A 14,686-nucleotide genomic window follows, 5' to 3' on the forward strand; every position below is an offset into this window, starting at 1 on the left:
ACAGGGATTTATCCATCTACGTACCTGCCGACGAAAGCTTCAACAAGTAGTCAGAACTATAGCCAACTTCAGTAGGACACGTGAAAGTTCAAGTTTAGCAGACACCACATTGATGATAATAGTTTGACCTTTCTCGGTAAAGAAACCACTAAGTTCCTGCCGCTTCTCTTTCCTTAAACAAGTGCTGCAGTTCTTCCTAAAATTCATCTTCATCCCTCTATACATTCTTCCACGTTGTTACCTCCAGTCTTCCTCAACGGGTGCTCAATCATCTCGCATTACCACATTCGTATGCCCCGAATGCTTCTTGCAGAACATCGAAGCCCAGTCTGATGCCTGGAGTCATTATTTTGCTTATTATATTCCGCAATTTTCTCATTCCACGTTTTTTTTTTTTTTCCCAAAAGTTCAAAGCAATCGTTAGCCAGGTCTGTCCTTATATTTTGTGCAATATTCTTTCACCATTTCCCGTCAATGAATAAGGAATATATGTTTCACATTCAGTTCTTTAAGCGGGGTTTCAGAAAATAGTTGCAAGTGTTTTTGCCTGACGGACGTTTCTTTGTTTTATTACTCACAATAGAGATAGATGTAAAAGATCAAGCTCGCCTTTCTCCAAAGGTGAAAAACATCAACCCATGTGAATATTCATTAAATAGATGTTAGTGGAGTTCTTGCATCTTAGTATTAAGAAATGACAATCAACTAAAACCCACTCCTAATGTATGCTTCTAAGGCAAATGAAAGTCCCTTCTGCGCTCCCACCCCCACACCTCCAAAGAAAACACGCATTGACACCAAGATTGAGAGATCGACTCAGTTTCGGGTGGAGTAACTGGGGACTGGTGAACTATGAGGTGCAGCAGCATGCAAAAGTAGACAAGATATAGACTGTTGTAAACCTCACCTTAACAATTGCTGTATATTATGCATAGTGAAACACAACCTCGTATACATCTGCTCACCTATCAGCTATTAATCTTAAGCAAAAACCTGCAGAATCACAAGTCGGGAGGGAATTCCAGAATACATGGACATGAATGCACTGAATGCAGCAGGCAGACGAGACTTGAAGTGGAGGCGCATGTCCAGCATTGAGACTCCGTAACCAAGGAACAGGGTTCCCTTGCTGAAACAGAGCAAAGTGACCTCTCGTGAACAGTTCAGATGGAAGAACAGGAATGATGTACCGTTCCAACTGACAGATAAGGCTGCAATTGGGGATAGGTTATATTCCAGACAGAATTTGGGCTTCAAAGCAGGACATCTAGGTTAGAAGGCACCTATAAAAAGGTTCAGTTTCATGAACCAGACATATGCTGAATAAGAAGACACGTAGAAAAAGGTTCAGTATTCATGAACCGTATGGAAAACTTGCGTTACTGAAACTACCTGCTGCCATGATGTTGGTCTCTTCCACCAGATTACAAATTAAATAACACTCTCATTGCCATTTTCTAGGAGGTGGTTTTGGGGTTGTTGCTGGTTTCTGACTAACAATTGATCTTCGCAAACCTGAGAAAGAATGGAATGAAGAGAGGTTAGCAAATATAAAAGAGGAATACAGAGACACACACATATACATAGAGAGAAAGCAAATTCTTCCTTACTGGTGGATGCCCTCATGGAATTTGTGGTCACAGACTGTCGACGAGTAGTTACTGATTGCCTCGGTTTGGGTGGTGGACGAGGAATGCTTGATGGGACTTTTGACCTGCAATTGGAGTTGAAAAGCTTAAGAAATGATTGGTATAATTTAGCATTGCTTCAAACAAGTAGAATTAAAACAAAATCCAGTCTGTAAAACAAATGGAAAGAGATGAAATACTGACTTCATGCAAAACTGTAAAAGAAAAATCATCTTAATCTGCATCATCTTAAAGAAATGTGGACCAGAAAACTACGAAGCTAATGAAGGTTCATAGAAAACAGAATTGCTTGATAAGAAGTATTTATATTAAAATTGCAATATGCTTTACAGAGGAAAATTTGGAGAGTTTAGCTTTATTTTGGCAACTTTTATATTATGCACTATTGCATTTTTATCCTTAAAAGTCACAACATTTCATGGTGTTCGAGTTTACATGAAAAGCTACCAAAATAAAGCTAAACTCTCCAAATTTTCCTCTGTAAAGCATATTGCAATTTTTAAGCTTGATCAGCTTTTCAATCTAGAAATATCCATCCAACACTACAGAGAAAGTGATCGAGAGTAAAACAAAAATTAAAAGAAATCATCTATCAACAAGTTGACTTCTATATACAAGAAAATCGATAGGCTTGGCATTAAAACATCCTTACTGTTTCTCACTATTTGAATTTTTAGCAGCTTCTGGGAAAAGGGTAAGCTCCACTATGCTGGACATTGAGCCATCAGTCTCTGTACCCATAGAGAGACCTCCATCGGATATATCACTCAATCTCTCTTCCAAGTCACCATCGCCAATTCCTAAAAGCTCAACATCAGCTGAAGTAGTTTGATTTGGATACATGGTAACGTGCTGGGGCTGCTGGTAATGTTCTTTTTGACCTCTAAAGTCATCAAAAGACTGCTGTGAACTAGCCTCTGAATGCTTGTCACTATACTCAGAATAGTTATCCAAATCAGAAGCTGCCTTTCTCCGGGCTGCTGCTGCCGCTGCATCACACAGAGAGGAACTTGATAGAGGCCTATTCAGGTTTCCAGTGGAAGATCTTCGAACCCGACTACTAGAGCCTCCTAGAGTTGACCTAGGAGACAAAGATGATGTATGTTTAGGAGAGTTCGAGCGTCGCCTTCCCATTGAAACTCCAGGTGAGAATACCCTCTGATCTTTGAGAGACTGCAACCGTTCAATTTCTGCATCCTTGTTTGCAACTAGATCCTTGAGTTGTGACACCTGTAGAACAGAAGTCTAGATCAGCTTTTCGTTTTTTCAGATTGGCAGAATAGATTGTGAAATACCATGTAAAAAGATTTTCCTTGGCAGTAAATCATATCATACAAAACACATGCTAAGCATGAATTCCAATGACGATAGCATAGCATGGATAAATACATTTTCCAGCAACAAAATACAAACACCAACAAACAAATGATGAAAAGTACTACAAAATAGCTGCCCTAAATTTCAAACGACTGACTGTCATGCACTTGAGAAACAGCCACTAAATCAAGCTGCCCTCTCCCTGAAATGTGAGCTGCTAAAAGAAAAAAATTATAAGACAATCGAAGAATAAAAGAAGGAAACCTGTTCCATTAGGTCTCTAACATCTTTGCTCTCTTTGTTGCTCTTGGCAGCCCCTAACTCAACGCCTGACACTCTTTCAGCGAACTTTAAGGTACTAATAGTCTCAGAATATGACTCTATATCAGGATTAAGTTGCACAAACATAAGAGTCTTAGCTTGACCACCTGACATAAAATCAGAGATTAGAATTCACAAAATATATCGTAAACGTATCATTTGAAAAAGCACGCAGTTTGAGGCCATGAAATGCTAAGCATGACAAACATAAACTATGTCAATTGACAAATAATACCTAAAGAACCCTGTAGAATCTGAGTAAGTTTACTGTTTCTAAATGGTACATGAGAGTTCTTTTGAGATAGTGCATGTATAACATCTCCAAGAGCAGACAAAGACTTGTTAATATGCTGTGCTTCTCTAAGTCTGTCTCCTGTAGCTTCTGAGCGCTCAACCCTTTCACTTCCAGCAAGGTCTATCAAATGAAGTGAACCCCGTAAAGCAACACCAGTTTCCAAATTTGTCCCTCGAACATGCACTGTAAGGACACTGCAAAAAAAATGAATTCAAAAGGATGCTACAGAGAAATGTGAAACAGTCAACCAAGTGTATACTTATATTGAACAGGAAAAGCCCAAGCCCCTCAACCCCATAAAATGACAAGGCTGGACATGAAGAGAAACCTGTGCGACCGGCTGCTCCTCTCATTCAAGGCAGTTGCACCTACAGCCCTGTTCATCTGACCAATCTGCATTAGTGCAAGCACATCACTGGTTGAATCAACCTGATGCATGCTTGCATCAGGAACGCTTAACCCATTGGGTTGCGATGTGCTCCAAATCCCAAGTGTATGCAAGTCAAAGAAACGCTTACAAAATTGACAAGTGCAGGGAATCGCATGAACCCACATTTTGAGAGAGTCAACATAAAGGTGTTCATAAAGCATTGGAACATTTTCTGTACACAAAAACTCTATTGAATATAATACTAAAAGAAATGGCAAGTAGATAAGTCCTAGCTATAAAGCAAACAAGATAAATCAAACAATGAAAGGAGGAGCATGGAGTCCCCTTCAGCTTATGTTAACAAGTCCTGGCATGTCAAGGGTAGAATTCATCCCATCCGGCATGGTATTTAAAAGGATATCTCTTCTGGGGACCATCACTTATAAGAAGATCACGCACTTGTTCATTGTATATTTCAACCATCTGAACTCCAATTTCATATGTGTAGGTGCTTCTTCTTTTCTGGGAAATGAGGAAAAGGTCATTTAGTGCTCGATAGTTGACTCCCCAGGATGCCTCCAAAGATGGATCTGGTCCACTCTGACAAAACAAGGCATGTATATCAACATGTGAAATCAAGAGAAACTACAAGTATTTTTCAGTAACTTTTTTTGGCATAATAAGAGGACTGACTGGTACCAGCAAAAAAAATGAATGAGAGATTCAGTCAAATGCAGTACAGAAAATCATACCATTGTAAAGGTCTTCCCAGAACCAGTTTGACCATAAGCAAAAATGCAAACATTAAAGCCATCAAGGACAGATCGTATAAGCGGCCGTGTGTCCATAAATACCTCCTCTGCCAAAAGTTAAACAGAGTCAATAGCCAAATAAGCATAAGACAAAGCAACAGAAGCAGAGGTGATTACTTGCCCATAAGTGCATGTAGCACAAAGGCAACAATCAAATAAATTATTTTGAGGATATTATGAATAAAACAACCTGTAATAGATAACTTAAGACATGACAAAATCCAAAAGAAATTTGTCATTCCAATATATTTAACAGCCTTAACACCAAAAAAGCTATACAGTTGCGGCTACAGAAAGGATCAACCATAAATATTGGACGTCCATAAAGACCTTGAGTAGTTGTTGGACCATACACCTTGTTGAACTTGAACATCCTTTGACCATCTTTTCCCGGTTTGGATGGATTTGAAACAAGCAATTCACCATCTTCTCCAATATACTCAATGGTGGTTTGCTTTCCAGCCTGGCCAGCCAGGAATGGCCTTACTCTACAGTATACCCTAATATTTCCTGTTTGCAAATGAAAATCCAAGTGTCAGAAACATAGAAGCATATAAAATGTAACTAAATATTACCATGAAGCACCTTTTAAGTCTTGAACTTCATTATACAGCTTTCTATTTTCATCAAGAACAATATGGTAGTTTTGTGCTGCATCAGCCAAGCCTTTGAGATTGACACCTGTGGAAAAAGGAAATCCACATGATCTGGAACATAACTGATGCAGTGGGGAAGAAGACTGCTCCTCTAACCCACGATCAATGCCTAAATTGAACTAAGGAATTCAAAGGGAACATGAAAAGGAACAGAAATAACTGAAAGAAGGGAAACTCAAAGAAGATCAGGGTTTCAGTAATCTCCAAAAACTAATTACAAATGAGACTCTAAACGTCTATATACAGCCTGAAGTGGACCCTTCGATTTAGATCCGAACAACTTAATCATAAACCCTCAAATACTAAAACGAGATCCAAATAAAATAAAATAATAAATAAAAACAAAATTGAAAATGAATCTGTCTTCTTTTTTTTTTTATGCACAGCTCCTGCGTCATACTCCCAGGGTTAAAAAGAGTCATCCTGGATGATGTAGATCTCACAGGTAGGTAGTTGATGCCCCACCTGGATCCCAAATGATCTGAATCAGGTATATCGTATTTGATCAGATGCCCTTGAAATCAGTTTAAAAATTGTAAGAACCGGTTTATAGAGACCCGATCGGTCTGGTTCTTGCTCAATACAGACCCGATCGGTCTGGTTCTTCCTCTCAGGTCCCAAGTTAGATCCCAAACCCAAGATTTGGGTTCAGACACGAGGGCACCAAGGGCTCGATGGACGGGCAACTCGCCTGACTCTACCCCTTTCTTCTTCCACCGTCAGGTACCTAAGGATGCCAGAGGAGGGCCTGACCGGCACCGTCCGGCAAGCGGCTGGTTCGTCCCTTGTTTTGGGTAGTAACCTTACTGCTCCACAGTTTGCCGCCTCAAAATCGCCCAAGACAAGCATCATCAGCAGTCGTCTCTTAGCCAACCCAACGACCGCAACGACCGGAAGGGCTGCCGCCAGCATTTGTTGTGGAATATTGAACAATCCTAGGGTGCAGCAAGTGTCTGGGAGGAAACCGGTGGCTCTTCTGCTAGCAATAAAGCAGTCCGACACCGGGCACGGAGCATCTAGTAGTGGCGAAACCTATAGGAGGGAGGGGGCGACAACTGCATTGTTGTCTGTCGATTGGGTGGCTTCGTGGGGTGTGACAAACACCTCTTGCCATGTCTTCCACCGTTGATGTAATCCCCCACTTCAATATGGTCTCACGAGGGTGACTCTAGATCACTGCTTCGCAGCCATTGTCCATTGTAGAGCATCGCAAGCTAGCAAGAGTGACTTCCGCCAGGCCTGCCCCTCTCCGCTTTGTAGTTGTATCCCCTTCTATCACTGGTGTTTGAAATACGCTTGGTTCCTTTGACTTTGATTTTGTTCACGGATTATTATCTTCGATATGTTGCCGCCATGGTTGGAGCAAGTCCATCCTCTTTGTGCAGTTAGCCAGATCTTCACCCATTGTCTCTAGACCTTCTTGCATGCTTGTCAACGTACTCAGCAACCATATAATCCTCAGATCTTCCTTACTTTGAGCAATGGCCTTTGAGAATTTTTTTTTTGGTGCTTTTACCAAAACAGGATCATTCCTTAAATCTTCATTTATTGTTGAAGATGGAGGAAAAACCCTGGGCTCTGACACCACTCTACTCTGATACAATGGAGAAGAGGACTGCTCCTCTAACCCATGATCAATATGCCTAAATTGAACTAAGGAAATCAAAGGGAACATGAAAAGGAATAGAAATAACTGAAAGAAGGGAAACTCAATGAAGATTAGGGTTTCATTAATCTCCAAAAACTAATTACCAACTGAAACTTTAAACGTCTTTATATAGCCTAAAATGGACCCTTCGATCTAGATCCAAACAACTTAACAATAAATCAAACCCTAAAATACTAAAACAAGATCCAAATAAAATAAAATAATAAATAAATGCCAAACTGAAAATGAATCTTTTTTTTATGCTCTGTTCCTGCATCATTAACAATGAAAAAAAACTCAATATGCCAAGAAACTAAAATATTACCATACCTAGGTTATTAATTTCTTGCATCCAGTCCTTTTGTGTATCAACAATTTCCTTCTTTACAGCTTGTGAAACTAACCTTATGTCCTGCAAACATGACAAGCTTCTAGCATAATAATTTTCAAATGCATCAAAGAATGGAGAACCTGTCTACAAAGAGAGTGGCAAATTGTACCTCAAGGGATTGAAGATGGTTGTCGATAAACATTTTATAGTGAAGCTCTGTTAGTTTCCATTCTTGAACTCTCGATTCAGAAAGAGCTTCAAGCTCTTCCACTTCTCTTTTTGACTCTTCTAGATGCCACTCAAGCTGCTTTATTTTCTTCTCCATCTCATGTATAGCACCTTTCCTCTGGGCTTCTAACTGCAAGTAACGCTGCTCATATGTCCCTTTAGTCATTTCAAGTTCTTCAGTCAAAGATGAAATTGCAAGTTCAGTGCCTCGTTTCTCATTCATTAGTCTAAGCACATCCTGTTCCTCAAGTTTATGTTTCTCCTCCAAGTCGCTCTTCTCTGTCTGAGCACCACATACTCCATAATCAGTTTTGGTTAAGAAGACAATGCTAATGACAATCAATAAGTACCGCCTGGACATTCTTAAAATCAAGAGAGCAACTGGGAATAGTATTGCTAAAGCTACGTTGAAGGTGGACCATGTGACACACCAAGGGCAATTCTTATTATGAAAACCTATCATATCGGAGTTCAGTCAATTCATCTCTAGGAATATGCTCCATACAATCCAAAGAAAGTACCCATAAAATGTGAAAACAAGACCCACAATATCTTTCTAACGAAACCAAAATTGCTAACATGAAAGGAAAAATCAAGCAAAGTTAATTAATCAACACGAAAGTAGATGGAACAAAAATTCACCTTTATCTTTTGAAGCTGATGGGAGACAATCTGTAAATGAAAAAGACATACTTAAGAAACTGGGATGTACACAACAAGGAAATCAGAAAAAATATTATAATTTGGTTTAAATGAAAACACAAAGAGACTACATTTGAATCACTCCATACCTTGATTTCTTCACTTGTCCCAGATGCAAGAGTCTCGAGTACGCCAGCTCTGGAAACCAATCTTTCCTCACGTGCAAGAACCTCTTTAAGGGCAAGTTTTAGCTGCAAAATGCACATTATAAGCAATAACCAGCAAGCGGAAAAAAGTAGGCAGCTCGAAACTCTCAACATAACAATACTAAGAATAGATCATTACTTTCTTTATATGTTCCCCTTGGGTTGCCAACCTCCGTTCAATTTCTTGCATAAGTTTTCTCAGTAAACTGTTTATTTGCTGAAGCACAATAACAGGTTAATCAATTATTATACAGCAACTTGTTACATTTAATATTTATAATCCTACATGAAGAAAATGACTAGGAAACAAATGTCTTAATCATACTTGCATATAAGCATTTTCATTTTTGCAAGCATACCGGAGAAACTTCCCCCAACTTCTCTCCCAGAATTGCGTTTACAAGACCTAAAATGGACTGCGTCGGAGCATTCTGCAAAATGCATAGTAGGTATTTTTAATAGAAAGAGAGAAAAAGAAGAAGAAGGAAAACCTCTAATATGCTACCTATATGCCAACCTACATTCCAATAACTTACATCTAAAGTGTTCAAATTCATCATTCCGGAACTTTTCACTGCAGAAGCATCTAGTTGGTGTCCATTCAGTTGAAGAACTTCATTCAACCTTTGCCCAACACGATGCAGCCATTCTGAAGATGGTTCTGTAGGATATTTTGACAAAAATAATAAAATTTAAGGCAATGGAAATCAAAAATGTCCAATTATATACACATACAACTAGTTCCAATCTTCATCGACAAACCTAGGATTTGCTATCCCAGGCAAGGCCAATCTAGCATCAAGTGCCCTTCTCTTGAAATGATTGGTTGCACAAAATGTATTCTAGATTTGTCTACCCATGTGATGAAAAAGCCATGTAAACAAGGACACTGTTTGTTGTCAGTGAACAGTGTAAAGTTTTCCTAAAAAGCAATGCATACACATGACAGATTGCAAGGGACAAAACAAATCACCAGCAGAAAACGTCAACCATTGCCCAAAAATGACATGCAAAAATGGTCAAACCATTGTAAAATAATTCCACTTTTCTGGAAGCTTGAAAATCAATTGCAACTGGTTAGCAGTTTAAAGATTAACACCACATTGGAGTAAAAACATACAAAAACTGATGAGGGGTACAACTTTAAAAATAATGTTGAAGATGCTTTGTTGTCTCCATGAAAATGATTGTTCATTAGAAGAAATTCTGCATCAAAGTTTCATCCTCACTCTAAATGAATGTTAGCTGCATGGTATATGGATACACACATACAAGTTGAAAATTGTTTCCAAAGCTGGACACGCTTCTGAATAATAAATAGGAGCTCATGATAGAATTTTCTATAGTTGTATTAAAAATGTATGTCAATTTTTCCTTGACCTCATTTATCACCTGACATAGGTTTCTAGCTTGTCAGCTATTCATGATCTGAAGCAAACATGGCACTTCCACAAGCATGCTAAACTTTTAATTGCTGTTATATCTGACACAGTATATCTCAATTTCAGATGCAGCCATGTCTGTGGACTGTGGGTATAATACGGTGTTTCCACAGGCAAGAAAAGCATGCTAAATCGCAAATTCCATTGACCACCTTTCAGCATGCTGAGGTGTCTACTGCCGAGTCTTCACCGGTCACACAAGCTGGGGGTGGTGGGCAAAACAGTGCATGGGTGTCTTGTGTGAAGGCAGTTTAGACTCTGGACATGGTAGCCTATAGTGCAAAGTTGAAGACATATACTCAGGCACCTTGTTTAGATCCAATACTTCAGTAGTTCACTACTGCTCAACTATTTTAATCACAATTAGGGATTAGATGCATAAACATATGGCCACAATATTCACTTCAAGAACCAGAACCAGCATCCGGGAGTTTCAATTTTGAACCTATAATTCGAGTCCAGATCTACATACACATGAGGACCTCATGAGCATGGACAGTGACATCCTTGTTCAATTTGTAGTAAGCAAAGATTGTTATCTCCGAATCATCCCAGGCATAAGCTAGAGTACAACCTGATCAGTTACACTTCTAGCTATTGCACACAATGTTTACTGGCCCTATCCTGAATTACCCAATCTTTAAACCCACAACAAATTGCAGCAGCTGAACATAAATATTCTCTGAATCGGGTTGCTGTTCCCTAGAAATGGTCACATATCAAGTAATTAGTTATGGCAGATATGGGATGGAAGTTGAAACCTTGGAACTAGCAACCAACAAGAGTTCCAAGGACATCCCACGATTGTTCTTCCCGAAAGCACCTAGTATTTCATTAACCTCATAAAGTCCATTTTTACAGTTAACATGCAAGCATACCTTTCACAGCAGGACCTTCTGTAAGTTTCTGAAATCTGGAATCGGAGCAATGGGTTTGCTTTTCCTCTCCATTGAGCAGCAAACTCTGCAAATTAGTGCGGTCTCCATGGCAACCATCTGCAGCACATGGCCTTTCTTCTGAAAGTGACAACCTTCTCCAATGCTGGCCACCACCTTTCAGCAAAACAAAGACAGACTAATGACAAGAGCCCTAAATAAGTCCAACAACAATAATATTGTAGATATAGATCATCTTCAGCACTACCATTTGATGCAAAATGATCCTTGACACTCAGAAGACACTCGACAACAGCAGTCATTGAGCCCTGTAAAATGTCAACTATGAGAAAACAAGAAAGAGACATACCCATATTTCATGGTTTAGGAGGACATGAAACCATGAATGGAAGTCAAAATTAAAGTCTACAGTGCCTGTTCTAAATCTGAAAGCTCAAACTTTGGTAAACCAAGGTCATCCACTGCCAAAAGAAACTTCTTAACATTTTCACGCTTCTGCTTAAGAGAGAAACCAGCAAACTGCAGTGAATCAACATTCGTTTGGGTTTCTGGCTCCAAATTCAAATTTCCCTGCATATAACCAAACAAACAAGCATGTCATGTTCAACCGAGGACATTCCTTCGCATAAGAGAAAAAAATAGAAGCAATAGCTGAAGAACCATATCTTTATAATGGAGGACAGACACCGAAAACTCATTTAGAAGTAACTGAAAAGCATGAAAACTCTGATTTATAGAAGCATCAAAGGCAAACATAAGCAAGGATTCGACCTCTGGGATCAGGTCAGGATTTAGTGTCCTCAGGACGGCACACAAGACAGACCCATCAGCCAAATGCCTTCTCAAATCTTCTTCAGAAGCATCAGCCGGAATCCTCAGAGTAAGAAACAGTCCATTAAACCAGTCCACCACTTCCGACAGCTGATTAGAATTAGTCCCCATCTCTGTGAATTTAAGGACATTTTTTGTCAGTGAAATTCAGAACAGATGTAAAGCTTCGCTAATTGTAAAGAAAAAGAAACATAGAAGCGCTAAAGATCAAAACCTGCATTGCTGTATCGCCTTGAAGCTCTTGGTTCAGGTAAATTGCCATTAGCATCCATTTTGGTGTTACCATTTACCACACTTGGAGCAACCACCGTGGGGCTAATTTCTTTAAGGTCACAAATTTTCCCATCTCCCTATTGGACAGTCAGATAAACCAGGAAAGCTGGTTTTATCAACTAGAGGGTTCATAGGAAACCCGACTCAAAGAGAATTCCTCTTCCAATTTGTTCTACCATAATTGAATGTAGCTGATCCGATCCCCGTGACAAAGCCGACCGACAACCTCAGTAGAGAACCGCCTTCCCCATATGGTCCTAACCATGCAGAAAATGCAGCAGCATTTCATAGGAAAGAAACAAAAAATAACGCTATACGTAGATTATATAGTGACACTGCTTACTGACCATTGAAGTCCCCACTTTCTACTGCATCATCTCTGACACGATCTTGACGACATGGGCGATATGAACAACTCAGATCTGCAGATCTAGCACAACAAAAACTAAACCATACACAAAGATATCAACGAGAATGAAAACTGAGTATCATACTGTATGCAAAGGGAAAGGACTAAGAGTAGCTAAAAAGAGAAAAAGCACCATCCTAGATAACTTCTAATGTAAGACAACAAGAGCTTGTACTAAAGGGAAAATGTGAAGTAGAAAATAAGAAACTTCCGGAAAAACACAAACTAAGGAACAAATGCAACTAATCCCTTGCTTTTTTATTAGTCCAAAATGCACAGAACCAGATGAACGAAGTTTAGTATCCTAACTATCCTCGTCTGATTAAAATGCAGCTTTAAATTAAGACAGAACCCGTCCGAAAGGGGCAGAGAAAACCTCAACTTGACGTGAAAATCGGATCGAATGTTCTGTGCTTAGAGAACCCTTTTGGGATTGGAATGCACGGTGCGCATTCTAAGAAGTAAGGAGGGGAAAAAGCAAAAGAAAGGAAATCATAATCTAGATTTTTTTTTTTTTACTCTTTTTCTATCTTTGATAAAAGACGGAAAGCAAAAAAAAGCTACCCAAAAAAAATAAAACATCATTTCTGATATATTTCAGCGCCTAGGCCCGTACTGAGCCCAAAAAAAATCAAGAAATGACAAAAAATAAACCCACGACAAATCATCTTTCCATTGCAGACGAAAAAAAAAACAAAGAAAATAAAGTAAATAAATAAGAAGACGCCGTTTTCGGAAATCGTTGTCCAAAACTCGACGCCCCTCCTAAAAATAACAGTACTTTTACGAACAAAAACCGGTAAAGAAAAGTGAAAACAGAGCTTCTCATTCCAACAAAAATGCCACTCGAACCCAAAACCTGGAAGTGAAATTCAAAAACTTCTATCAAGCTAGAAATTTCTTAGAAAGATCTCGCACGACAAAGAAAAACCCCTTACTCAACCATTCTCATTGGAAATGCAGCTCGAACCTTTCTGCCCACAGCAATAAGGTTTTCAGAGAACAAAAAAAATGAAAAAAAAAATAATAATAATAATAAGAACAAGAAGAAAATTTGGAAGAAAACAAGACTCGGAGAGAGAGGGGACTCACCGGAATTGGAGAGAGATCAAGAAAAAATTGATCGTCGACGGAGGGCGACCCGATGGAGGAAGAACGGTGGAGCTCCCGCCCCGCGCCCGACGAAAATAACGCCGTTAAGTTCTCTCCCGCCTCGCCCAAAATATTCTCCGTCCCATGAAAAAAGGGATGAGGGAGAAGGCAAGAGAGAGAGAATATGCCCGGCACGTCGAGGGCGGGAAGACGGGCGTGGGGGCCAAAATGGGCACTTGTTAAATGTCCCTGATAACTTTCTCTCAAATGTCTCCCACTTTGTCCATCATCCAGAAACAGACCTCACTCGCTCCACAATTTCGTAAATAGCTGTCGATCATTGCCCTGATTTTTCCATCTCACGAGTTAAAAATTTTCGGTTACATAAAAATAGCACAAACAATAAATTCGTAACTTTTAAGAGTAACTGACTACCTTTTATTGTCAAAAAAATACATAAAAATTGCATATTTCTTCCTCATGTAAATCCATAACAAGTGGATTGAGGGCACGTGATTATGCTCTTATATCAAAAGAGATGTATGTTTCATATGAAAATTTAAGTATGTGGCTATTAGACCATTTAACATTGACCCAGCTTTGATCAGAGGACAAAAGAAAATAAATATAGATTCAACTCTCGTTTGAGTAGTAATAACCTTTCGCTCCACAAAAAATCAATAACAAACCGGGGTATCTAAGCCATGACTTTAATGGCAAGTCCTTGTCTGCCATTTTCCACTAAAAGATGGATCTCAAGAGAATTTATCCTCTTCTGCCGATTCCTCGCCGTTGTCCTTTCCATCGTCTCGCCGTGTTTGTTCGCTTTCAAAGTTCAAAACAATCTCCCCCCTCGTCGCTGTGGGGACCCACGCGCTGCCCTGTCCGGACGTTAGATAACTTAAAATATCGTGAAATTAACGCGATAAATGCACACGAGAAGATCAAGGCTTTCAAAAGCCCCTCCTAAAAAACATGTTATAATAAACGCGATAAATACATTATTAAATAAGGTTGTGGAATGCTGAAAAATGATCGGCACAAAGGAAAAAAAAAAAAAGAGGTGGTATGAAAGTATCGAACACATTTACCTTTTCCTAATGAAAGTATCGTGACGGTATACTGTGTTCGGCCAACATATTCTTATATTTATCGTTTTATATTGTCTCAACTTTCTATTTTGCAACATTCGATAACAAATTAAAACACTTTGGCAGTTCTTAAGAGATTAAGGCGCCCCTTCTTATAAAGTTAATAGCTATTTTGAG

General features: G+C 39.3%; 1 protein-coding gene across 1 annotated transcript; it reads right to left on the bottom strand.

Moving 5' to 3' along the window:
• Window positions 1-622: 622 nt before the first annotated feature.
• On the bottom strand, window positions 623-13,620 carry LOC116257187 (kinesin-like protein KIN-14C). Its single transcript, XM_050078199.1, has 24 exons — window positions 13,419-13,620; window positions 12,265-12,362; window positions 11,859-12,174; window positions 11,585-11,757; window positions 11,228-11,383; window positions 11,061-11,121; window positions 10,796-10,969; window positions 9,012-9,136; window positions 8,835-8,906; window positions 8,615-8,692; window positions 8,419-8,520; window positions 8,270-8,299; window positions 7,569-7,910; window positions 7,399-7,480; window positions 5,350-5,445; window positions 5,095-5,274; window positions 4,705-4,811; window positions 4,373-4,552; window positions 3,911-4,074; window positions 3,523-3,776; window positions 3,231-3,394; window positions 2,302-2,879; window positions 1,611-1,714; window positions 623-1,515 (listed from the first exon to the last, which is right to left on the bottom strand). Exons 3-24 carry the CDS (start codon window positions 11,914-11,916, stop codon window positions 1,445-1,447), a joined length of 3,351 nt encoding a protein of 1,116 aa, XP_049934156.1. The 5' UTR covers window positions 11,917-12,174; window positions 12,265-12,362; window positions 13,419-13,620; the 3' UTR covers window positions 623-1,444.
• Window positions 13,621-14,686: the final 1,066 nt, after the last annotated feature.

This window comes from Nymphaea colorata, chromosome 1 (assembly GCF_008831285.2).
Source record: "Nymphaea colorata isolate Beijing-Zhang1983 chromosome 1, ASM883128v2, whole genome shotgun sequence".
Lineage (NCBI taxonomy): Eukaryota > Viridiplantae > Streptophyta > Magnoliopsida > Nymphaeales > Nymphaeaceae > Nymphaea > Nymphaea colorata.

Coding starts and splice junctions, on each gene's coding strand:
- LOC116257187 (XM_050078199.1), bottom strand. CDS start 11,916: ATGGATGCTAATGGCAATTTACCTGAACCAAGAGCTTCAAGGCGATAC. Junction 11,758..11,858: donor AAGGCGATACAGCAATGCAG/GTTTTGATCTTT, acceptor TTAAATTCACAG/AGATGGGGACTAATTCTAAT. Junction 4,075..4,372: donor GTGATGGTCCCCAGAAGAGA/TATCCTTTTAAA, acceptor GACTTGCATACA/CTTGGGATTTGGAGCACATC.